Source organism: Idiotropiscis lumnitzeri, chromosome 20 (assembly GCF_059441095.1).
Source record: "Idiotropiscis lumnitzeri isolate Australia: NSW breed Sydney's pygmy pipehorse chromosome 20, RoL_Ilum_1.0, whole genome shotgun sequence".
In the NCBI taxonomy this organism is placed as follows: Eukaryota; Metazoa; Chordata; class Actinopteri; order Syngnathiformes; family Syngnathidae; genus Idiotropiscis; species Idiotropiscis lumnitzeri.
In genome coordinates this window covers 1,547,244-1,571,998 of record NC_142410.1, presented here as the reverse complement: position 1 = coordinate 1,571,998, position 24,755 = coordinate 1,547,244, and the positions used below count along the sequence as shown (strand labels likewise).

The 24,755-nt window shown below is 44.8% G+C and overlaps 1 protein-coding gene across 3 annotated transcripts in view; it reads left to right on the top strand.

Moving 5' to 3' along the window:
* The first annotated feature begins 7,026 nt into the window (after positions 1–7,026).
* LOC148317037 (signal transducer and activator of transcription 5B-like) overlaps positions 7,027–24,755 on the top strand; it is a 23,648-nt gene continuing 5,919 nt past the window's right edge. For all 3 annotated transcript variants that reach the window (XR_015840024.1, XM_088284194.1, XM_088284193.1), the window contains exons 1-15: positions 7,027–7,321; positions 7,977–8,111; positions 9,780–9,936; positions 10,089–10,178; positions 10,327–10,504; positions 10,781–10,911; positions 15,474–15,625; positions 16,126–16,281; positions 16,635–16,814; positions 16,968–17,055; positions 20,927–21,049; positions 22,399–22,491; positions 22,934–23,140; positions 23,273–23,367; positions 23,700–23,842. Coding sequence is in view for 2 of the 3 variants with exons in the window: in XM_088284194.1 (XP_088140320.1) it covers positions 7,984–8,111; positions 9,780–9,936; positions 10,089–10,178; positions 10,327–10,504; positions 10,781–10,911; positions 15,474–15,625; positions 16,126–16,281; positions 16,635–16,814; positions 16,968–17,055; positions 20,927–21,049; positions 22,399–22,491; positions 22,934–23,140; positions 23,273–23,367; positions 23,700–23,842 (1,921 nt within the window). In the remaining variant the exon portion in view is untranslated. The remainder of the gene's footprint in view (positions 7,322–7,976; positions 8,112–9,779; positions 9,937–10,088; positions 10,179–10,326; positions 10,505–10,780; positions 10,912–15,473; positions 15,626–16,125; positions 16,282–16,634; positions 16,815–16,967; positions 17,056–20,926; positions 21,050–22,398; positions 22,492–22,933; positions 23,141–23,272; positions 23,368–23,699; positions 23,843–24,755) is intronic.

The window sequence follows — 24,755 nt, the reverse complement described above, 5'->3', positions numbered from 1 at the left end:
CAAAAATCATTTGTATAAACATTCCAAATAGCTTGCTTTGCATGACTCTTGCAAAATCTTTTTCTGCAAATAGATTGCGCCAAGATGCTGTCATGATGTAAATAATGGCAAATAAAAAAAAATGCAAAATAAAATGAAAGAAAATGTCAATGCAAGCCAAATAAACAAGTGTGCATCATCGGGGAAAATGTGCCGTCTCGAGTACTCTGATGCGCAGTCGCCACTTGTCATCTATGTAATGCACAGTCAGGCTCAATCAGGGATCCATGTTGCGACCCGACCTCAAGTCGGATGTGGATGCAAAATACTTGACATGTCTAAGCTCCCGGCCCGATGTAGTCCATATCGGGAAATACGGCTTTCATGAAGCGTTTAAATCCTGTGTGCTCCACTGTAACTAGAGGAGCTCTATCTTTAGCTATGTGCTAGGCTATTGCGTCCACCTCTGAGACGTTCTCTCGTATGGTGTCGCCTCCGTTAATGGGTTGTTGTCACTTGTCGAACCTTGCTTCTCACTTTGAACTTTCAGCACAGCATGGTTGTGTTGTGGGTGGTGAAAAAGCTTCTGGATTTGAATCGCCAGCTACGACCGCGACGTCTGTTTTCTTTCTCAGACGGGCGGAGTCACGTGACTGGAGGCGCTGTAGCGGTCTTAAAGGGGCATGAACATTGCCGCAGACAGAAAAGGCTTTTCTTTTTTTTTTTTAACACCGAATTTACCGACATGGGCAAAATGATTTTGGTCATTGTAATAAATTTCGGTAACGGTAAATTTTCGGTTTATCGCCCAGCCCTACTGGGAGTACAGATCTGCGATGACCTTTCTTGTACACACAACACCACAGCAGTGGTAAAGAAGGTCCACCAGCGTCTGCACTTCCTGAGAGTCCTCAGGTAATTCAACCTGGACAGGAAGCTGCGGCTGGCCTTCTACCACTCGTCCATCGAGAGCCTGCTGACGTACTGTGTCTCCACCTGGTACAACGGCTGCCCTGAGGCGGACAGAGTGAGGCTCCAGAGGACGGTCAAAACAGCGCAAAGGATTATTGGCTGCCCTCTCCCCTCACTGTCGGACATCTACACCGCCCGGTGCCTCAGCAGGGCTCTCAATATCGTCAAAGACAATACCCACCCAAACTCACACCTGTTCGACCTGATGCCCTCTGGCAGGCGCTACAGGTGCATCAAATCAAGGACTAATAGACTGAGAAACAGTTTCTTTCCAAGAGCCATCTCCATTTTAAACTCTCACACGCACACACACACACACGACCACCCTTACCTTGCAGAACAGCAATGTGATGTGTTTTTATTTATCCTATTCAGTATTATTTTCCATTGCACTAACTATTCTCTTATTTATCTAATTTATATACTTAACTGAATTATTGTTGTATTGCACTGGAGAGGGGAGCTCTCTAATCTTGTTCCACACTTGAGTACAATGACAATAAAGGGATTTCTGATTTCTGATTTCTGATTCTGACCAAGACCAGGCCTTGGCATGCTGTGCTGAGCTTCAAGCCGCTTGAATTTCACAGCTTTGTCAGCCTCAATCTCCATTTTACGAACCTCCGATTCCACATGGGCTTCCGGGCACTCTCCTTTCCTCAGCTTCCAATTTGAGGCGTGCCTCTTAGCTTAGCCTCACTAGACGAGCCAGGAGAACGAGGGGCCAAGAGGGGGTCTCCACGAGAGTGAATATACGGTTGATGAGTCCGTTCATCGCCCTCGGATGCCACACTCTCCGTCATGGAGAGACCCAGGAGGTGGGGGTGGGTGGGGTGGTTGCTTGACCCTATCCCAGCTATCTTCGGACAGTAGGCAGGAGACACTCTGAACTGGTTGCTGTTGTGTCAGATAACTCCCGGACTACGACATGATGATCAACTCGTTTATTCACATCTCGTAGACTCTCACCACCCCAACGTCACAACTCCCCGCCCACTTCCGGGGTCCTCTTTCCCCAACCCCTTTCACAGGACTGTCCCCACTTATGCCCGTACATAACACTTACCCCCCCTTTTAAAGGAATCACTGAAGAAAGTGTGTAATAAAAGTTTCAAACTTACATAAGCTGGATGAAGTCAATGCTGGTTATTGTCATAACACTTGTAATATCCTGTCACCAACCGGCAATACTCGAAACTTACTTTCTAGGTACATTAATCTAAAACATAGTCTCTCAAATGCCTCGGCTTCATCCGCACACGTGTTGGGCAGGCCTCTGGGCCAGGGCAAGCCTCCAGCTGTTCAGGTGCGTGGCCGGCTGCATCCTGCAGCTGCTCCTCAGAGAAGGTACAGTCCTCAAACATGGATGCTGCGTCCTCCAAACCTGCGTCAGCGTTTGAGGGCGGTGCCACCTTCCGAAGACGACTAGCATGCCACCGTGATCCATCAGTCAGCTTAAAAGTGGCTGGCCCGAGTTGGATGGTGATCTGCATCGGTGCAGACCAGAATGAGAGTAGTTTGTGGTCTCGGTTAGGCGGGCAAATCCGGACCCAGTCCCCCGTTGTGAATGCAGGTGTCCTCCCCTCCGTCTCCTGTCGAACTGCTGTTTCATCCGACGCTGCAGCTCAGTGACTCTGATGCTGTGGCAGGGTGTCGCCCCTGGTGTGGTGACCGTTGGGGCCCGGAGCCGGTTCAGAGGAACCTGTAGTTCCCGGCCTATCATCAGGAGCGCTGGGGAACTGCCAGTAGTTTAGTGTGGCGTTGCTCGGTAGTAGAGGAGGGTGCGTAGCAGCGCAGCTGAAAACTGCAGTCTCTCTGCTAGGTGGGCCCTGATCCCATTCTTTAAGGACTGGTTCAGACGCTCGACCCTGCCATTTTCTTCCGGGTGATAAAAAGATGTGTGGATGTGTCTGATCCCTTTCTCCTCCAGGAAGGCGGCAAACTCCGCCGAAACGAACTGTGGGCCATTATCCATGGTGATTGCGTTCGGATGGCCCCACCGAGAGAACACAGATGAGAGAAAGTCTATGACCACCCAAGTTGTGACAGACCCTGTGGCAACCACCTCAGGCCACTTCGAATGGAGGTCGTATGCCACAAGGAGGAATCGTTGGTGGTGTGGGACACCGTGAAGCTCGCCGCAGATGTCAAGTTGAATGTGCTCCCATGGTGCGGGCACTGCAAGGGCTGCAGGGGTGGTGTGGGCGGTGGCCCCATCTTCCCACTAACCAGGCAGGCTGTGCAGTCCTTCACCATTGTTTCTATATCACGGTCTATGCCAGGCCACCAAACCAGGTCCCTGCAGCGGCACTTCACTTTGACAATCCCCATATGGCCTTCGTGTGCCATGGCCAGAAAACGTAGCCTGAGGTCACTGGGAATGACTGTGCGCAGCCCCCGAGCCACGCAGACGCCGTTCCAACAGGTCAGCTCATCCCGGACCCTATGAAAGGGTGCCAACTGCTCCGGGACTTTCGCGGGCCACCCTTTCCGGATGTAAGTACGGAGCTGGGAGAGCGCAGGGTCCTTCTCTGACGCTTTTTGTAGGTCCTCGAAGGAGACAGAGGCCTGAAGTGGGCCGTGGAGCATGAGAATGAGTTCAGACTCCAACGCGTCTCGGCTTGAGTCAGACTTTGGGTTTAGGTTTGGGGTATCGAGTGCTGGGATGGGGTTGGTGCGAGAGAGCAGGTCCGCCACGACGTTTTCCTTGCCAGGAGTGAACAGAGTGGTGAAGTCGTGTGGCTGGAGCCTCTCTGACCTGCGGTAGATCCTCAGCAGCTTGCGACCCAATCCCGATGTGGCGAGCAGGACAGTGAGAGCCTGGTGGTCGGTTCTCAGAGTGAAGTGGCGTCCGTATAAATACACATGCCATCGCTCACATGACCAGACACAAGCCAGCGCTTCGCGCTCGCCCACTGAGTACCTTTGTTTGGCAGTGTTGAGTGACCTAGAAGCGAATGACACCGGGCGCTCCGTGCCCCCTTGGAACTGGGAGAGCACCGCCCCGACTGCTGTGTTAGACGCATCGCATGTGACGAACGTCGGACTCTCCAGGTCAAAGAATGCCAACACCGGTGGTGATGTGAGCTGGATCTTGAGTTGGCGGATAGCAGCGGAGCAGGCCGGGGTCCACTCCCAGACCGCGTCCTGTTTTAGGAGCTCGTGCAGCGGAGATGTTGTCTCAGAGTACCGGGGAAGGAAACGCAAGTAGTACGCCGTCATCCCCAGAAAAGACAACAGTTGAGCTGGACACGACGGCTCTGACAGGCACAGGACAGCCTCCACATTGGACTGTAGCGGGCTGAGGCCCTCAGCGGACAACCAGAACCCAACAAACTCGATGACAGAGGCGGCAAACGTGCACTTTTCTTCGTTCAGAGTGAGGTCGTGACTGCTGAGGACATCCAACACCCTTGCCAGTCGCCCGTCATGGATGGCTGGTGTTGCCCTATGGACCACAATGTCATCCAAGAAGACGGCCACGCCTGGGATGCCTGAGAAAATCGTTGACATAATTTTTTGAAAACAACTTGGGGCTGAGCTGTGGCCGAAGGACATCCTGGTGTAGCGGAACACCCCATTGTGTATCACAAAAGCTGTCAGGTTGCGGCCGTCTGGGTGTAAAGGGACCTGCAGGTAGCCTTGGCGGAGATCCAGCTTTGTGAAGACGGACGAGTTGTAGAACTGTGCTGCTAACTCCTCCACTGTGGGTAATGGGTAGCGGTACGGGACTACTGCCTTATTCACCGCTCTGAGGTCAAAGCACGGACGCAGCCCCCAGACTTCCTCTTCGCCACCACCAGGTTTGAGATCCAGGGAGAGGCATCAATGCGCTCGATAATGCCTGCATCGAAGAGTTTCTGCAGCTCGGCAGTTACTTGGTCACGCAGGGCGAGGGGCAGTTGGCGCAGGGGCTGAATGACCGGGCGCACCCCAGGTCTGAGGAGAGGCTGATGGTTGAGGTGAGCTGAGGCAGCCCACACCGCCGAACAGATGTAGTTCTGGCGCCATGACGAAATGAGAGAAATGATGGTGCCTACCACACTGTCCAAAATGGCGAAACTCAGCTCGCTAAACAAATCCCAACCATGAGATTAGCCCCCTGATGTGACACTTGAAAGGTGAATGAGGTAAGAGTCTTTGTCCCATAACGAACAGCAACCGTGATCGTGCCTGCCATCTTAATCTTTGAGTATCCATAGCAATACAGTGTGGGAAGAGACGGCGGACTGTTGTAGCGTTCAACAGGGACCTGGAAGCCCTCGTATCCACCAGCAGTGGGAGGCAGGCCCCATCCAGCTCCACTATACACCATTTAGCTGATCGGGTTTTGGTGGCTACTGTATGGATGATCGTGGTGCTGGCCTCCCAGCACACGTGTAGATTGGCCGTCTGATGCAGGAAAAGAGCGACAGACGCGGGCAAAATGATTCTGCTTCCCACAGCGTTGACACTTCTGTCCCTTAGCGGGCCAATTCAGGGCCCCCCTTTGATGCGATGGTGAGCCACAGTTACTACAGGCTTTGCGTGCTGCAGCACCATAACGTGCTGTAAAGTTCACTTACAGGTTTTCGTCAGCAGAGTCAGAGTCAGGAGCATCTGTATGCGGTGCCACTGTTTGAGCTAATTGCATTGGTCTGGGGGAAAGGGAATTAGAGGCGGGCGTTAGCTGATCTGCCAGCGCTGCTGCTGACTCCAGGTGGAACGCTAAATCCACTGCTTTGGACAGAGTAAGGTCATCTGGCATCGTTAGCAGCTTCTCCCTGAGCTTCGGCTTATTAGTGTGTTCAGCCAGCTGATTGCGTATCAGCTCGTCTTACAGCACACCAAATTTACACAGGCTGGCTAGCCCTTTTAAATCAGCCATGTAGTGATGAATGGATTTGTCCGCCTGCTGCTTCCGTTGGCGAAAAACAATTCACCGTAGCATGACATTCTGAGGGGCCGAAAAATGGTCCTTTAGCAGCTTGACACAGTTGTCGTATGGAGGAGCGGCACCGAGAGTTCGAAAGATCCGCTGTCCTTCACTACCGAGCGATTGTATCAGTAGGGCTTTCCTCCGAGCGTCATAGCGTCTGAAAGCCCGGCGGCCGTTATGAACGTTTCAAAAGACTCCAGCCAACGTACCCATGGAATCGGCGGGTCTCCTGGGAGGGCGAGGAACGGACGAAGAGGTGCTAGAAGTGAATCCATAATCCTCATCCCCAATGTTGTGTCAGAATAACTCCCGGACTACGACGGGATGATCAACTCGTTTATTCACATCTCGCGGACTCTCATCACACCAACGTCACAACTCCCCGCCCAATTCCGGGGTCTTCTTTCCCCAACCACTTTCACAGGGCTGTCCCCACTTATGACCGTACATAACAGTTGCCAGCCAATCACAGGGCACACAGAGATGAACAACCATTCGCGCTCACACTCATACCTCGGGGCAATTTAGAGTGTCCAATCAACCTGCCATGCATGTTTTTGGAATGTGGGAGGAAACCGGAGTACCCGGAGGAAACCCACGCAGGCACGGGGAGAACATGCAAACTTCACACAGGAAGGCTGGAGCCGACTTCACTGTGAGGGCATCGCACTAACCAGTCGGGTCACTGTATTTTTTTGTTTTTTTTTCCAAAATGTTTGAAATGGTTAAAAACGTGCCGTATATTAATAGTTATCCTTTGTTGTAAATTGACCTCCTGGTTGTCTTTTTTTTATTTAGATTTTTTTTACTGTTGAACTTAATTTATGGCTTTTATATACTGTACTTTTAATTTAACATTGTTTAGATGACAAAGATTTCATTTTGTGCGAGCTGAATTTTATGAGTGAAATCCATGAGTGAGCATAGCAGGAGTACTGTGCAAAAGCAGAATGGATTTCATATACATATGGCTCTCGCAGCCAGAGATTGGAAATAGGACTTTGGTTTCTTCCTCTTCGTTCCGCGGCGATATTTAGGCTTACAAATGTGCTATCGGGAACCGAACGATGTGTGCGCGCTCCCGTTAGGGGGTGCACTTTTCCGCAAAGTTGCAGAACCACACGTGTTTTGCCATAAGGCGGGGCTTGTCACGGAAATAAGTGTTTGGACCGTCAAAATTTAAAGAGGATTTCCGTAAACAAAATTAATAATGGCAATCAATAATACAAATTTAAAACATTATTTTTTATGATGGTAATGTGTTTTATTCTGAAAGAAAGAAACGGAGGCGCTTCCTAATATTGACACTTGACGAATTGCTCCAGCAACAGCTGGTATCGCAGAATGTAGCGCCAACGTCAACAACTGTGACGTTTAAAAGTTGTGTTTACGTCTTGTCCGTCTTCTACTTTTCCATGGTGTTTCTGTGAACTGTTCTGCAGCTTTTAAAAGGTGAGCTTGATTCGCAACCGTACAAGTGGAATGTGACGTTGGAGAGTTGAAGTTTTAATCGTGTGCTCTCACTTGACAACCTTGTCACTGAGCTCGACCATGCTAACGAAAATGATAGCATACTTGCGCTAGCTAGCACAGTGCACGGCCCACCCAAGTTAAAAAACAAAATCAAACACACATTCCCCGCGCTACCCATGTAAATAAGTAAATCTGTTCAGCAATATCCGGAAATGTGATGAAACTTATTCTTTTCATTGTCATCTGCATAGCAATCCCTGATGGTCCATTAATTATTGTTAGCAAGCTAAAACATCCGTTCAACTTAATGGGAAGCAGACCAATAACAAATCTGCTCTCTTCAGTTTGTACTATACACACATTGTGATTTCAATGATAAAGCCTGTTTTTTTTAAATAAAAATAGGATTTACAGTTTTCCAGACAACCAGAATCTATTACCATTGCGTTGTCAAATAAAACCCCCTTGTTTAATAAACAGCATTATACTGAAAACTGTGCTTTTCAGCGTCAGTTGTTCCATGCAACCCGGGTTTCAAACTGCTATCGAAGTCCTCTCCTTTTCCCATTCCTACCACGCCCCCTCAGCTTTTTCATGTATTTTCTCCACAACCCCACCCCCCACACGTCAACAGGAGCACCATGGCAATGTGGATCCAAGCCCAGCAGCTGCAGGGCGATGCCTTACACCAGATGCAGGCACTGTATGGCCAGCACTTTCCCATTGAGGTGCGGCACTACTTGGCCCAGTGGATTGAGAGCCAACTCTGGTAATTTCAATTTCTGTTTCAAATTAAAAAAAAAAATCTTTGCCATGGTTTTATCACTAATAGACGTGTGATACATGTGGAAGGAGGATGCAAGTTGCACCACATAAAGAGCCAAATCAACAAATACATGTGCAAGGAGAATGCAAATTGCACCACATAAATAAGCAAATCAATGAGAAAATGAAATTTAATTTTGTGTTTTAATTGTCTGGTCTATGCTTTATATTGATTGTATTTTGAATCAAACAATAGTAGTAATTCTCTGTTCAAATACATGGGTGAGAATCAAAATTGCGGCAGCGAGCAGCCAAACTTAGATCAGATCACGCACTCACTCGGAATCTCAGGTGCAACCTGCCAATGGAGAATGGGGAAAAAAAATATCCTTGATTCTAAAGCAAGCGTGGGCAAACTACAGCCTGGTGGCCACATGCGGCCCGTTAAACGTTTTAATCCGGCTAGCCAAACTTGGAAAAAATTAAATGAATAAACCTTGTTAATGTTTTATTTTCTAAATACTCTGGTGTGTCAAACACAGATATTTTCTTGTAATGCTTTTGCTCACTTTCATTTAAAATTATATGTATTCTTTTCTCCAATGAGGTGAGGTTACAAAAACACTTCATCCATCTGCTTCTTGTCCAGCCCCTCTGTCAAATTTTAGAACCCATTGTGGCCCACCAATCAAAAAGTTTGCCCACGCCTGCTCTGAACCCTCACTCAATGGACACACATATAATTGTCTCAGCCAATCAGAGATACTGAAGGGTGGGGCTCTCCTCTGATTGGCTATGGTCCAGATATTCTTGTACTTAAAAAAAACAACAACAAAAAAACAACTTTATTGAAAAATCAACACAGCTGGCTACTCTCCCGCGTAGATAAAAGTGGAATTGCTCCTCCGTCATGCAACAAGCAGACAGATACACACAGCATGGTGAAATAAAAATAATGTGGGCAATATCATTGCAGTCTGCGGGACCAAGAGGGATACAACACAGCCAGCTTCCAATAGCAGCCAAAAAGGAGTGAACGTATTGACAGCTTTTATTAACCAATGCCATAATGATGGCGGATAAGATATAAACCATGCTAATTGCTAAGCTAACTTAAATTGACACGGCTAGTGTGTTTAACACTGCAATCTAGTACTGTTTTTTTCCTTTAATAAGATTAAAGCTGTGGTGTTGAATGTAATGGGGTTTCAAATATTGGTGTGCCTAACATAAGTGCTCGTGCTACCAAGAAAAAAAACTTGGACTCACAAGTGTAACCAAGTGCAAAAAGTCTCAAGCTCTGCACTCCCTCACTAAAGGCTTGAGTTAATTTTCAAGTGACTCTTTGTCTCTCGACACGCCTACACCTATAAGGATTGGTTTATTGAAATTATTTTTTTGCACTTAAGTATGAAATGGAAATGCGACGATCCCCCACTTACCAAATATTTGTTTGAAAAGCATGTCGATATTCAATATGTAATCTTTCACGTTTTGAATGGCAGGCTGCGACATTCTAGTTGGCTCATGGAAATTAGGGGTGTATGAAGTTTGAGTTTTGTTTGTTTTCCTACTACTCTTTCTCAGTACTACTGGAAAAACGTAAGAATTGTGTTAGACCTGTAGTCTGCTGTTCACTAAAATATTCATCAAATATGATGTGTCATCAAAGGGATTCAGTGGAGATGAGCAACCCTGCAGAGGAAGCCAAAGCTAAGCGTCTGCTGGACAACCTGGTGGCAGAGCTTCAGAGGAAAGCTCAGCTGCAGGGAGGAGAGGATGGCTTTCTTCTCAAGATCAAGCTGGGACACTACGCAAACCAGCTAAAGGTAAATTAGTAAAACTGATCCACCGATGGTAAGTGAACTTACCAATAATGTAAGAAAACAAAGACATTTTCAAGAGTTCGTTTTTAATTTTCCTGATTATTACTGTACGCATGTGATAGTTATAATCCCTGTTTGTTGAATTCTCACTGCAGAGCACATATGACCGCTGTCCCTTAGAGCTAGTGCGCTGCATCAAACACATCCTGTGCTCTGAGCAGCGATTGGTTCAAGAAGCTTCAAATGTAAGTGTTGAAGCGAATTGGGAAGCGGAAGGAACGGACCACCATAAAATTGCAACCATTTGTTGAAGAAAATCTAGTCTTGTTTCTTGACTACTGTGGAGAAACTATCTCAATTCCCCATTCAACAATTCCTACTCTTTGTGTTCAGGCAAATTGTGTGAGTGGTGGGCAGGCCATAGACAGCCTCTCGCAGCGCCATCAACAGATCAATCAGGCCTTCGAGGAGCTCCGATTAGCCACACAGGAGACTGAGAATGAACTCAGAAAGCTCCAGCACAGCCAGGAGTACTTCATCATCCAGTACCAGGAGAACCTGCGCCTCCAGGGTATGCACTCGTTTGCTCCAACATCCATCTTCGTGCAACCTGAAATAAGAGCTTTATTGTTTGAGTCTGTCGAAACATTCTTTACTTTATGTACACCGACTTGAATTGTTAATTTATAATTTAATTTTTGATAACCGTAAGGTATCTCCCACCACTAACACATATTCCTGCAACAGTTAATTATTTATTGATTTTTTTATTAATTTATTAATTTATTTATGTTTTTTTTTTATTATTATTTTTTACCGGCTCTAATCTTCCTTCTGTTTTGGTCAGCCCAGCTGAGCAGTCTGAGCTCCCTGCCACCAGCTGAGCGCACCCAACGTGAAACCACGCTACAAAGCAAGAGGGCCACCGTCGAGGCCTGGCTCGCCAGAGAGGCCAGCACCTTACAGAAATACAGGCTTGTATGAATATTCAACATACACTTCAAATAACGTATTTAGTTTATTGGTGGTCACGTCACTCCACTGAACTTTCAACATGTTTTGCAACTTCCTTTACACATCTCTCCGGTCCATCAACGTTGTAGCCGCCATGCATCTTTCACTTAACTCTTTCGCTGCCATTGACGGATATACATACGTATAAGCCAAAAAGTACATTCATTTTACGTGGGCTGGTTAAGGTCTCTTTATACTCCCGTGTCAGCACAGTCGACACCTGACACATTGCATTATGTGACCGACGCGTTGTGCTCCGCAGGACCTCTGCAATATGTCTGCAACACATGCCCCGCACACGTCAGAAAATGTTGCAGCGCGAACGTCGACGCTCGCATTCTCTCTCCTGATTGGTCCGTTTTGTTACATGCTGCAATGACGACATCAGGTTTCCCGGCAAGTTTGGCCATTTCGAACAAAGAAAACATGGATCAAGTAGACGAGTGTCTGTGTGAGGAGCTGCGCAAATATATTTATCTATATCATTGCATCTCAAATAGTGGGGCGCGCTCCCCTGCTGGGGTGGGGGGGTTGGTATAGGGGGGGTGGGAGAGAACCTGGGAAACATGCTTTTTTCCCGCTGTAGTACGGCTGAACGATGTATGGTTTTGGGACTGAAATTCCAATCTCAGACAATGCGATTTTGAGATCGTCAAAGCTGAGGTTTGTGCCCCTAGTTCATGCAGTAGGTCGCGCAGTACTGATTTAGAAAAAAAAAAAGCGTCGCCTGATCGCTGGTTGTCCCGGAAGTAATTTCTTTCGCCACTACTTGAATACTAACCACCAAGCTATCTTGCGCCGCAGAAGTATGAGCTTTATTTGTACTATATCTAAGTCCTTGCACACAAGCAGCAACGAGCTGCGTGGTGACAAGGATACGACCCCTCTAACAAGTAGCGTTTTAAACGATGAGGCGCTTAGCGTGTTTATCGCTAAAATCAATTACAGAGTAATAAGTGCTTCGATTATGTACGCTCGACTTTTAACGGAAGTCTGACTCGAACCACGTTTGGGCGTAGAGCCAGCAGCTATGAACAGAAATGGTGTATTGCAACCACTGTTGTTATCGTCAACAATGACAATGACGAAAATATTTTGTTAATGCCCCTTTTTTCATGACGATAACGAGACGATGACAAGCTAAATGGGGCTCTTTGATGACGAAAACATTACGTCTCGCCCTTTTCCCCGCAGGCTGTATTCCGTGTAGAGCGCCCGTGTGTTGTACTATACTGCACAGCGAACTCACGTTTTTAACTACGAAAACAATTTGTGCATACCGTCTTTGACACCAAAGCCGAAAGATCTCTCACTAACAAGTGATGCGTTCACAAACAACTGAGAAATTTCATTACTCAAAGTAACAAAACATTACATATTTTCCACAAGCCGTCAATGGCTGTGGTGGGGGGGCGAGGATTGTTTTCTTCTTGGTAGGGGGGGATGCTGGGGTGACAGAAAATTATTGAAATTGCTTGGAATTGTTGGGAGTGCCAGCAAAGGTGGGAGGTTTATGAGGGTCAAATTCGCCCGTATGAAGAAAATAATTGGCGGGAAGAGTGGAGACGCCGGCACGCGGAAGTTTCCTGCATTGTTATTTTATTTCCACATATCATCGAGAGTCGCAGTGAAACTGCAGCACATTTTTGAAATAACGCGTGTGGGCGCGCGAGAGTGTGAAGGCAATTGACACGTGACATTGACACAGTTAGGAACGTACGGACATCGGACGCGCAAGTATAAAAAAGTGTTTACACTGCCTTTTTGGATTCTTCACTTCTCAAGCCATTTTCAAGAGATGCCATATCACTGCCATATGAGTGGGCCCACTTCCTTCTTGTTTCTTATGGCCGTAGGGTCCACGGCTCTCAAACTAAATAGCGTAGCTCTGACAGGAGAGGAAATGATTAAATAGTTAACCGGCAACGGTCCGAAGGTTGATAACACACGGTGGAATCCAAGTTTCACAAATAATGTGAGAAGCTGGGTCATACACGACAAATACAACATATCGGGTCGGTGGTACACTTAACAAACTGACAAGGGTGAGCTGGCCTAGAAGAGGAAGCACAATAGCACATACTGGGAAAAAATGCACAAGTAGGGGAATGTGATGAAGTGCAGGTTGAACACATCAGTGGACAATTGCCAATCAGTGACAATTACCGTATTTTACGGACTATAAGCTGCTACTTTTTCCCTAAGTTTTGAACCATGCGGCTAAGACAGCAGTGCACCTTCCATCCATTCCTTTTCTGTACCGCTTCTCCTCACTAGGGTCGCGGAGGGTGCTGGAGCCTATCCCAGCTATCTTTGGGCAGTAGGCGGGGGACAGCCTGAACTGGTTGCCAGCCAATTTTAGGGCACACAGAGACGAATAACCATCCGCGCTCACACTCATACCTAAGGGCAATTTAGAGTGTTCAATCGGCCTGCCATGCATGTTTTTGGAATGTGGGAGGAAACCAGAGTACCTGGAGGAAACCCACGCGGGCATGGGGAGAACATGCAAACTCCACGAAGGATGGCCGGAGCCAGGATAGAACCCCCGCCCACAGTGCGCCTTATCTTTGGATTTTTCTTTCACCGGTAGGGTGGCTATTATAGTTCAGTTTTAATTAGCAAAGTTTATGCAGTGTGAAAACGCACTATTTTAACAATCTGTACCTTTATGTGAATTCACAGTACAAAATCGTTCTGTACATGCAGTCGACAACTAATTATTTTTCAACATAGAAAACTGAGGCTTATAGCCTGGTACGGCTTGTATGTCGTTTTCTTTTTAAAACAAATTCTCTATCCAATAAAAGAGCTGCTGTGGCTTATAGTCCGGAAATTGTGGTACTTTATAAATTAAGAAAATTTTAAAATCTGACCTTTTTCAGTGATTACCAATCAGCTGAAAATTGGTATAACCATATTAGTAAACCCCGCAACCATCTCACAGGCCCCAAAAAAACGGTCGGATGCTTTCTTAAGCCTAACAGCATCCCTCACCGCTGTGTCCACCAGCGGGTTAGAGGATTGCCATTACGAAGGGCACCGACCGCCTTATGGCCAAAGCTCCAATCGGCTGACTCAGGCACAAAGCATGGTCCACTCTGACTTAATGTCCCCTGCCTCCATAGGGACGTAGGCAAAGTTCTGCCAGAGGTGTGAGTTGAAAGTCTTTCTGACAGGGGACTCTACCAGACGTTCCCAGCAAACTCTCACAATACATTTGAGTTTGCAGGGTGGGATCGCTATCATCCTCTACCATCGGAGCCAACACACCACCTTGTGGTGATCAGTTGACATCTCCGTCTCTGTCCACCTGAGTGTCCAAAACATGCGGCCGCAAATCCGATGACAAAACTTCAAAGTTGATCATCGAACTACGACCTAGGGTGTTTTGGTGTCCTGTTTACGTCTGAACATGGTATTCGTGATGGACAATCAATGATGAGCACAGAAGTCCAGTAACAGAACACCTCTTCTGTAACAGAACACCTCTTCTGATCATGGGGGGAGGCGTCCTTCGAGGTCTCACTGTCATTGCCCACATGAGCACTGAAGTCCTCCTGCATAAGGGAGTCCCCAGTTCTCCAGCACACCCTCCGGGGACTCCAAAAAGGGTGGGTACTGTGAACTGTTGTTTGGTGTATATACACAAACAACAGTCAGGGCCTGTTCTCCCACCCTTAGGTGGAGGATGGCTACCCTCTCGGGCACTGGGGTGAAACCTAATGTACAGGTGTCAAGCCGGAGGGCAATAAGTTTGCCCACAACTGCTCGGCGTCTCACATCTTTAGACACTCCAAAGTGGAAGAGTGTTCAACCCCTCTCGAGAGGACTGGTACCAGAGCCCAAGCTGTGAGACCACTAGTTGGAACTTGTCTGCCTCGCTCACCAGCTTGGTCTCCTTCCCTATCAGAGAGTTGACATTCCATGTCCCAAGAGCTCGTTTCTGTGGCCAGGGATCGGAGCGCCAAGGTCCCTGGCGCTTACTGCCACCCAACTCACAGGGAACCTGTCCCACAGAAGGTGAGCCCATGAAAAGGGACAGGCCCGCCAGGCGCTCGCCAACGAGCCCCACCTCCAAGCATGGCTCCAGAGGGGGGCCCCGGTGATCCGCAACCGGGCAGGAGAAAACAAGGTCCAATAATTTTGTCCTGTGAGCCGTGCTTTGTCTGTACCCTCGCATTTCATTATTATTGTTTCCTATTTTTATTTCATTATTATTTAATTTTGTGTTATTCTTTCTTTCATTCTTGTTTGTCACTTATTTGCTTCTGTTCAGTGTTTAAATATGTTTTAACCAAGAGAGTGAAAAAACTCGTAGGCACACTTTTTTTATCCGTGGATAAATACATATTTCCATTGTGTTAAAGAGAATCTTTTCTATATCTAATAAAACAGCGAAAGTCACTTTTTGAGTTCCATTATTCGGAAATTTCTCAACACACCCTTTGTACGACCTTTCTGTTGCCCTCTGTTACTTGTGTAACAGTAGTGTTCTCAGTGTGTGGCTCATGGTGTGTTTGCAGGACCTGTCAGAACAACATCAAAAGACCCTAACACTCCTGAGGAAACAACAGACTTTGATCCTAGACGAGGAGCTGATCCAGTGGAAGAGGAGGCAGCAGTTAGCTGGAAATGGGGGTCCTCATGAGGGAGGACTCGATATTCTCCAGTCCTGGTATGGATATTGTTGTGTTTTTCAAACGTCAAATGAGGATGCAACTACAGCGAGGTCCAATACTGCAGGTTTTATTGACGTTCACTTTAACACGACATTCACTGAACTAACTGATCCCCGTAGCGCCCGCCCATTGCACCCGACAGAGCCAATGGATCATACCACAACATAAGTGGGTGTCTGGGTTAAACCATCACCATTCAGTGCATACAAACAGACCACACCACATATATGTGATTCCTTTTAGCTACTTTTGACTTGCAACAGAAAAATATGTTTTTGTCAGAGCTGGGAAACTTGACCCTTTTTTTGCCTGTCAGTCCCCCGCACTCCGGCCGCGACCTAGGTACTGACTGTTCCGCCCCTGGGACGGACTTCCCAGCTCTGGTGTTTGTTATTAATGATGTCTTCATTGACACTTATTTATAGAATACGTTAATGTAATTGTTGGACAAATAAATTTAGTTCAGCAGCTTATGACCGTGTCCTCTTGTTTGTAGGTGTGAAAAACTGGCAGATCTGATCTGGACAAATCGACAACAGATTCGACGCTGTGAACATCTTACTCAGCAGCTTCCTCTGCCAGGCTCCATGGAAGAACTACTGAATAAACTCAATTCAGACATCACGGATATCATCTCTGCCTTGGTCACTAGGTGAAAAACAAACTGAATCCTTACTAAGCTTTGTGGGAGTCCATTGTAATGCTTGAAGGCTGCTACTCAGGAGCCATGATTTGATTTGTTTAAGATCCCTTGCTATGGCGTTAATAAGTGATGTCACTGTCCCATTACATATATATTTCATCCAGGGTTGTATAGAAAATAGTTGTGCAATATTAACAGATATGCTTACACTTGGAAAAAAAACATGTTTTAAGTTTCAACTTTAACGTCTAATCAACATGAATACTGATCATCAAATGATATGATAATTCAAATGGCTATGAATGTCAGTCTCATTCAGTATAGATAATCGACTTGATGTCAGTATATCCGCCTCTCTTTAGTACCTTCATCATTGAAAAGCAACCGCCCCAGGTGTTAAGAACCCACACCAAGTTTGCTGCCACGGTGCGACTTTTAGTGGGCGGAAAGCTCAATGTGCACATGAATCCTCCCCAAGTCAAGGCTGTCATTGTGAGTGAGCAACAGGCCAAAGCTCTACTCAAAAATGAAAGCACGCACAGGTGAGATGCAACTCTACGATCCAGACTTTCTTATGATTGTGTGATTCTGTAAATTCTGTGCGTGACGACTGCGTGTGCTGTGAAAATGTACGGTCCTGCTTTGTAAGAGAAGTCTTTATTCACTTAAAACTGTTTTTTCCTCCCATTTGATAGTGAAAGCAGTGGTGAAATTCTCAACAACAACTGTGTGATGGAGTATCAGCAGACCACAGGCACTCTCAGTGCTCACTTCAGGAACATGGTAGGATTCCAGTTTGAACACCCGTCATGTTTATAGTAAAATGTTATTGAGCAGTTCATTGCAAAATAATTTGATGAACCCAGCAGGAATCAATAAATTTTGTATAACAAATTTCCCAGGGGTGGCTGACGGCATTTTCACACCTTCCTCATGGGGCGAATACACGTTAAAACAAGCTTATCCCCCTATACACCCCTCCGTTCCTGGTCAAATGACCAGCTATGGCAGTGACCGGGGGGTTAGTGAAATGACCAGCAATGGCAGTTCCAGTAAACGGACTGCACTTATATAGCGCTTTGTCAATTTAAGCACATTCAGCAGTTCTAACAAGTTAATGTTTTTATAAAACTGATTTCATGTATACAGTCATGCTCAAATTTTTCACATCTCATATTTTGTGTTTTGTAATTCACATTGCTTCTAATCAGTTACATGGAACTTTGCCAGAAGTGCTGAAATTCTAAAGAATAGGGTCAGAATAAATATGATTATTTTTCCAATAAAAGATAGTGAAACACAAATTTTAACCTTTTAACCTATAAACGTTTGTAGGAAATAATGCTCTCTTTCACTTTCACTTCCTAGTATCCATCCACTTGTATACCACTTATCCTCACTAGAGTAGTGGATGAGCTGGAGCCAATCCCAGCAGAGGCAATTGCAGGGCGCATAAGTCTTACAGTTCCTGGGGTTGGGGTTTGAATCTTGGCTCGCCCTGTTCTTTCCTTGGTTTTCTCTAGGGCTGAACAACTACCGTATTTTCGCAACCATAAGGCGCACTTTAAAGTCTCTACTTTCCCCCAAAACAAATGATGCGCCTTGTCATGCGACGCGCCTATTCTATAGACTGAACAACTCTCCCAGTCATTGAGCCTGTCCCTTTGGGGCATTGCAGAGTGCATGTTAGCACACCCTGCTGGCCAAAGTGTGAGACATCTATGCTACAAATTGAGTGTGACAAATACATTATGTGAATATTTTTTCAGTGACGGTGCAAGAGAAAGCTGGACAAAAGGGCAGCTGTCCACCATGTCATAGTCTGTCTTATCATTCACGTCATTGCTAGCAAGAAACATCACATGTTTAGACAACAGACTGCAAAAAGAAAAAAAACACCACTCTCATCTCTCAAACCTGATATGGCTGATAAGATCCCAGAATGCCTCAGTGTGATAATCTCCCAGAATGCCTCAGTACTGTTTTTGTGTTATTTTTATTTCTTTTGGTGATAGGAATAGCATGAGAGATACATGTTTTGTGGTAATTGTATTTGTTTGTTTCATGGTTTGCTTGTATGGTGTTCAGAGATATTTATGGTTTTGATTTGAAACCATGACTTAATAAGTGTGGGGTGACCAGTGACATCCCTCCCCTGACGTAGTCAATTAGATGTGTTGCCATGACATCACTGATCGGTCTGACCTGAAGTGCTGCTACTAACAGCCATTAGCATGCGCGAGCTAGCATGCGCGAGCTAGCATGCTAATATGCTCCTCATAGTGTGGCGCGCCCAGTCTAAGTATTAAATACAGAAATAGCACCCACAACTGGTGCTGCGCCCTTTGATACAACGCGTCTTTTAGCTGTAAAAATACGGTAATCAAATTCAGATGAACTGCAATGCAGTAAATCACGTTTTTTTAAATTGCAAAGGCTGCACTTTTGAGAAGAAAAAAACAACCTATTACCTCTTATACTTACGTTCCAGTTACGTACAGACCCAATTCCAATTAAGTTGGGATGTTTTTTTTGTTGAACATAAATAAAAAAAAAAAAAAAACTGATTTGCAAGTCATGTTCACCTAATATTGAATTCAATGCACTACAAGATATTTCATGTTCAAATTGATAAACTTTATTGTTTTTAGCAACTAATCATGAACTTTGAAACAAAAATGTTATGGCTGCAACACTTCCAAATAAGCCGGGACAGGGATATGTTTACCACTGTGTTACAGCACCTTTTCTTTTAACAATATTCAATAAGCGTTTGTGATCCGAGGACACTAATTGTTGAAGCTTTGTAGGTGTAATTCTTTCCCATTCTTGCTTGATGTACAGCTTCAGCAGTGCAACAGTCCGGGGTCTCCATCGCCGTATTTTACGCTTCATATTGCGCCATACATTTTCAATGGGAGACAGGCATCCATGAAAATGATGTTGCTTGGATGGACGGATGTTTCTCCAAATCTCTGTGTAGATTACAGCATTAATGTCATTTTCACAGATGTGTAATTTACCCATGCCATTGGCACTAACGCAGCCCCATACCATCATAGATGGCTGGCTTTTGAACTTTGCGTCCACATAGCAATCCGAATGGTTCTTTTCCTCTTTGACCTGAAGGACTTGATATCCACAATTTCCCAAAACAATTTGAACGGTGGATATGTCAGACCACAGAAAAGACGTTTCCACTTTGCATGAGTCCACCTTAGATGAGCTCGGGCCCAGAGAAGCTTGCAGCATTTTTGAGTGATGTTGATAAACGCCTTTTGCTTTGCATAGTAGATTTTTAAGTTGCACTCATAGATTTAGCGCCAAACTGTAATGACTGACATTGGTTTTCTGAAGTGTTCTTGAGCCCATCTGGCGATATCATTTACAAATTGTAGTCTGTTTTTGATGCAGTGCCGCCTGAGAGACCAAAGGGCACAGGCATTAAATGTTGGTTTTTGGACTTGCCGCTTAGATTAAGAGATTTCTTCCAGTTTCTGCACCTTTTAATGATAATAAGGAAATCCCTAAATTCCTTGCGCTTGCATGTTGAGGAACATTGTCCATAAACTGTTCGACTATTTTCTCACGCACAAAGAGGTGAATCTTGCCCCATCTTTGCTTGTGAATGGCTGAGCAATTCAGGAATGCTCCTTTGACACCCAATCATGGCAGCCTCTTCGCCTATGAGTACTGTGTCTGAATGGTAGTTGTTCCATGCATTTTTAGAAAATACAGCATAAGTATGTTGTGAAACTTCTGATGATTGCAATCAGACAGAGTTGGGCTGTCCGTCCCGGGGGTGGCCCGTCCGGACTCCCTTTTTAGGGGTGTTGGTTTGGTGGGTGGGTGACAAATTTTTAAAAAGGACCAGTTAAAACAAGGATGGATTTTAGTCCGGCCCACAATTCGGCCCTCGTGCGTGTGATGTATTCACGAGCCGGTCAAAAGTTTATCTCAAAATGGCCTCCGAATGTGTCAAAAGTGCCACTAACAATTGTTTGTGCATGAAGAGACGTGAGAAAGCAGTGTGCCTGTATTTCCTTATTTTGACATCACATAACCCGCATCTTGCACCTGCTGTTGGGGCCACCATTACAAGAAGGGGGCAATACCACAGAAAGAGAGAACAGATGGGAAATCAAACCGTTGACCCACTTCAATTTGACGAAACACTTACTACCATAATAAGCCCATAAAATGGTAAGCGGATTTGAATAGTAACTTAGCCAGCTAATGATTTTTGGATATGGAGACACGCGTTACATGTCAGAATAAGGAAATACCGAGACACTTGAACGCATGCTGCTCTATTGCGTCTCTTCCCACAAAACAATAATGTTGAAATAAGCCTCTGCCGTTCGCACCTCTTCCGCGGCGGCGTCATGCACAGACGCTTTCTTTGGGGTGGGAGAGGTGTGTCGGAACAGGAACATGGGTCGTCAATTTTTATGAATAAGGGTCGAAGCCGGAATGTTATTTAGATCACAGCCGGACTGACCGACAAAAAAGGGTGAAGTGCCCAGATCTGAAATAAGAGTTGTTTTCTTGCTAAAATGTGGATGGTCACTTCCATTGTTACCTACGCTACAACTGCATGGATATATTAAGAAATTGAATAATAATTTATCCTCATATATTTTTGTGTGTTTAGTCTCTGAAGCGAATCAAGCGTTCGGACCGCCGAGGTGCAGAGTCAGTGACTGAAGAAAAGTTCACAGTTCTGTTTGAATCACAGTTCAGCATTGGAGGCAACGAACTGGTCTTCCATGTTAAAGTAAGGGAATTTAAATTCTCCCATTAAGTCCGAGAGTTTAACTTGGGTTTAGTGACACAGAATTTGTGTTGTGGATTAAGAATACTGTAAAGATTAGGGCTGGGCGATATGACCTCAAATCCATATCGCGAGAAATTGAGCAATTTTACCTCGATAACGATAAATGCACGATAAATTACCCCCCGTGGACTAAAATCAAAATAAATGCAGGAAATGCATATTGACTGTTTTTTTTATTGACCAACTGGTACACATTACTTTCAATGAAAAATAAAAGTACAAAAATCATTTGTATAAACATTCCAAATAGCTTGCTTTGCATGACTTGAACAATGTCCCAAAGAAAAAGGGTACCTCTTGCAAAATCTTTTTCTGCAAATAGATTGCACCAAGATGCTGTCATGATGTAAATAATGCCAAACAAAAAAATGCTAAATAAAATGAAAGAAAATGTCAATGCAAGCCAAATAAACAAGTGTGCATCATCGGGGAAAATGTGCCGTCTCGAGTACTTTGGTGCGCAGCCGCCACTCGTCATCTATGTAATGCACAGTCAGGGTCAAACGGGGATCCATGTTGCGACCCGACCACAAGTCGGATGTGGATGCAAAATGCTTGACATGTCAAAGCTCCCGGCCCGATGTAGTCCATATTGTGGAGTACGGCTTTCATTAAGCGTTTAAATCCTGTGCGCGCCACTGGAACGAGAGGAGCTTTATCTTTAGCCATGTGCTAGGGTATCGCGTCCACCTCTGAGACGATCTCTCGTTTGGTGTCGCCTCCGTTAATGGGCTGTTGTCACTTGTCGAACCTTGCTTCTCACTTTGAACTTTCAGCACAGCATGGTTGTGTTGTGTGTGGTGAAAAAGCTTCTGGATTTCAATCGCCAGCTACGACAGCGACGTCTGTTTTCTTTCTCGATCAGGCGGGTGGAGTCACGTGACTAGAGGCGCTGTAGCGGTCTTAAAGGGGCATGAACATTGCCGCAGACAGAAAAGGCGTTTCTTTTTTTTAAACACCGAATTTACCGACGTGGGCAAAATGATTTCGGTCATAGTAATACATTTCGGTAACGGTAAATTTTCGGTTTATCGCCCAGCCCTAGTACAGATGCATTTTAATGAGTTGGAAAATGATTATATTATGTTTCAGTAGTTTAGTGAGAAAATAATCTCATGCAGATTAATTAAACATGTAAAATAGCTTTTAAGGAAATCAATTGTAACATGAATTGTAATATGGGAATTGTGTAGACAATTCCCATATTACAATTCATGTTGCTATGTAATACTATAATTCCTTGGAATGACAAATGTGGGTTTTTTGCTTTCCTTTGCATTAACCTGCAGACTTTATCACTACCTGTAGTAGTGATAGTCCATGGTAGTCAGGACAACAATGCCACTGCAACAGTACTTTGGGACAATGCCTTCGCTGAACCAGTGAGTTGGACTCTGCTGTCTTATTCCACTTATTATTTCTATAAATCAACATTTTTGCTTAACCTCTATTTGTGTAGTTGGATATTTTCTTCTCTATGTTGATAGTTTTAATTAACCTCGAAGGATTTATGGTCACTCCATATTTTCATTGATTATTCCACAACTTTTTTTTATAAACATTTCAACATTGTATTTGATGATAAACCTCTAATACGACGCCTTTGGTGTTCTTTATCACTCACATATACATGACCGAGTCATCGAGCCCTTACATGACTGGCACTTGCAGAAAGTGTACATGAGTGGAACCATTATACAGCATTCCCAGTGGGGGCATTTCTGAAATCTGGTTGCAAAACACAACTCTCACCCAGGAAAAATCATAATTTGAATAAATGGCACATTTTTTGTTTCTTTCATTTGATTACCCTTGTCTTCTCAGGGCCGGGTTCCATTCATTGTACCAGACAAGGTGCTATGGACCCAGTTATGTGACGCCCTTGATATGAAATACAAGGCAGAGATGCACAGTGGCCGTGGCCTGTCGGAGAATAACTTGGTCTTCCTGGGGCAGAAAGCCTTCACAAGTACAAGTAACAACCCAGAGGAATACCGCAACATGACCATCTCTTGGGCCCAGTTTAACAGGGTGAGGCCAGCATCTCATAACTATAGCAATAAATCTCTCATTCTTCAGTAATAAAAGTAACATATGTGCTCCTGAAGCATTGTTTCCACTTCACTACTGCATAGCAACTGTCAACTCAATTCTTTTGATCAGGAGAGCCTACCTGGACGCAACTTCACCTTTTGGCAATGGTTTGATGGGGTCATGGAACTTATGAAGAAACATCTCAAGCCTCACTGGAATGATGGGTAATGAATGTTTGGTCCATTTTGTCGCAACAGTTGAAACGTCAGGTTGACTTTATAGACTAACTGTGAAAAACAGCATCAAGCAGTTAAGCTAACCAAACTGCATTAATAAATTGGTCATGGCACGTCTGTTTCTGCCCTGCTTATACTGTGGTTAAAAATATCTACTGTAAATTACAATTCAGGGTAAAATAAATCACATAGTTTTAATGTTTGAAGTCATCTTCTCAGCACATTGAAAATGCTAGTGGATCTCGAGTAGAATCAGTAATTTCGTGAGACATGAAGTAGAAGAAAAACTACAAATAATAATCAGCATTTTCCCATTGTAGGGCCATTCTGGGTTTTGTTAACAAGCAGCAGGCACAAGATATGCTTATGTCCAAACCCAATGGGACATTCCTCCTGCGATTCAGTGACTCTGAAATTGGTGGCATCACCATTGCCTGGGTTGCAGAGAACCCCAACAAAGCAGGTATGAAATCTAGTGCATATTATAGTCTTTTACCAGGCTACGACATTTAGAGTAGCAGTCCACCCGAGGTTCACTGGAACCGGCCCACATGGGCCAATACAAGTTTCATGAATAGATATGATAACATTAATACATTCTTGATTCTTGAATATTTAATTTAATTGAATAAAACATTTTTATTTTGAATTTTATGTACGTACATTCGATCATCATTGATATTTTTGCCACACTGGGCTCATGGCCACTGCCCAAAAAGGCTTCATGTGGGGCTCTGTTTACCTTGTTGGCCAGATTAATTTATGTTGAAATGTCATTTAAAACATTTGGTACAGTGTATATATATACATATATATACATACATATATATATATATATACATATACAGTGAAACGCGGTTAATGGGGGACCGAGACCACCTGCGAAAACTGAAAATGCGCGAAGTAGCGGCACCCCTTCAAAAATGCTTAAAAAAACCTATACAGGTATACAGTATACCCCCCTGTATACAGTACACCATATAGAATACGGGTAGAGAGAGAGAGAGAGTGAAATTCATGTTATAACAAAAAATAAAAAAATTATTATTAAAAAAATATTTTTTTATTCCCCAGCCATTATTTTTGTATTTATTCAATTACTTCTTTTTGTATTTATTTAATTAATTCTTTTTGTATTTATTTAATTACTTCGACTGGTACGCCGTCCGGTGTGCCCTGTGAATGTTATGATCCTCCAGCAGAGCTGGAGGGTTGAGCAGGACTCTCCAAACGCAGACACGGGAAAAAAGGTGGTGATACAAAGATATTTATTATAATCACAATATAGTCAGTATCCAATTACAATCTAGGACTATGAGGGTCTATCGGCTATAATATATATAATACCAATCTATAGGCGGAAAGAACGTAAAGCG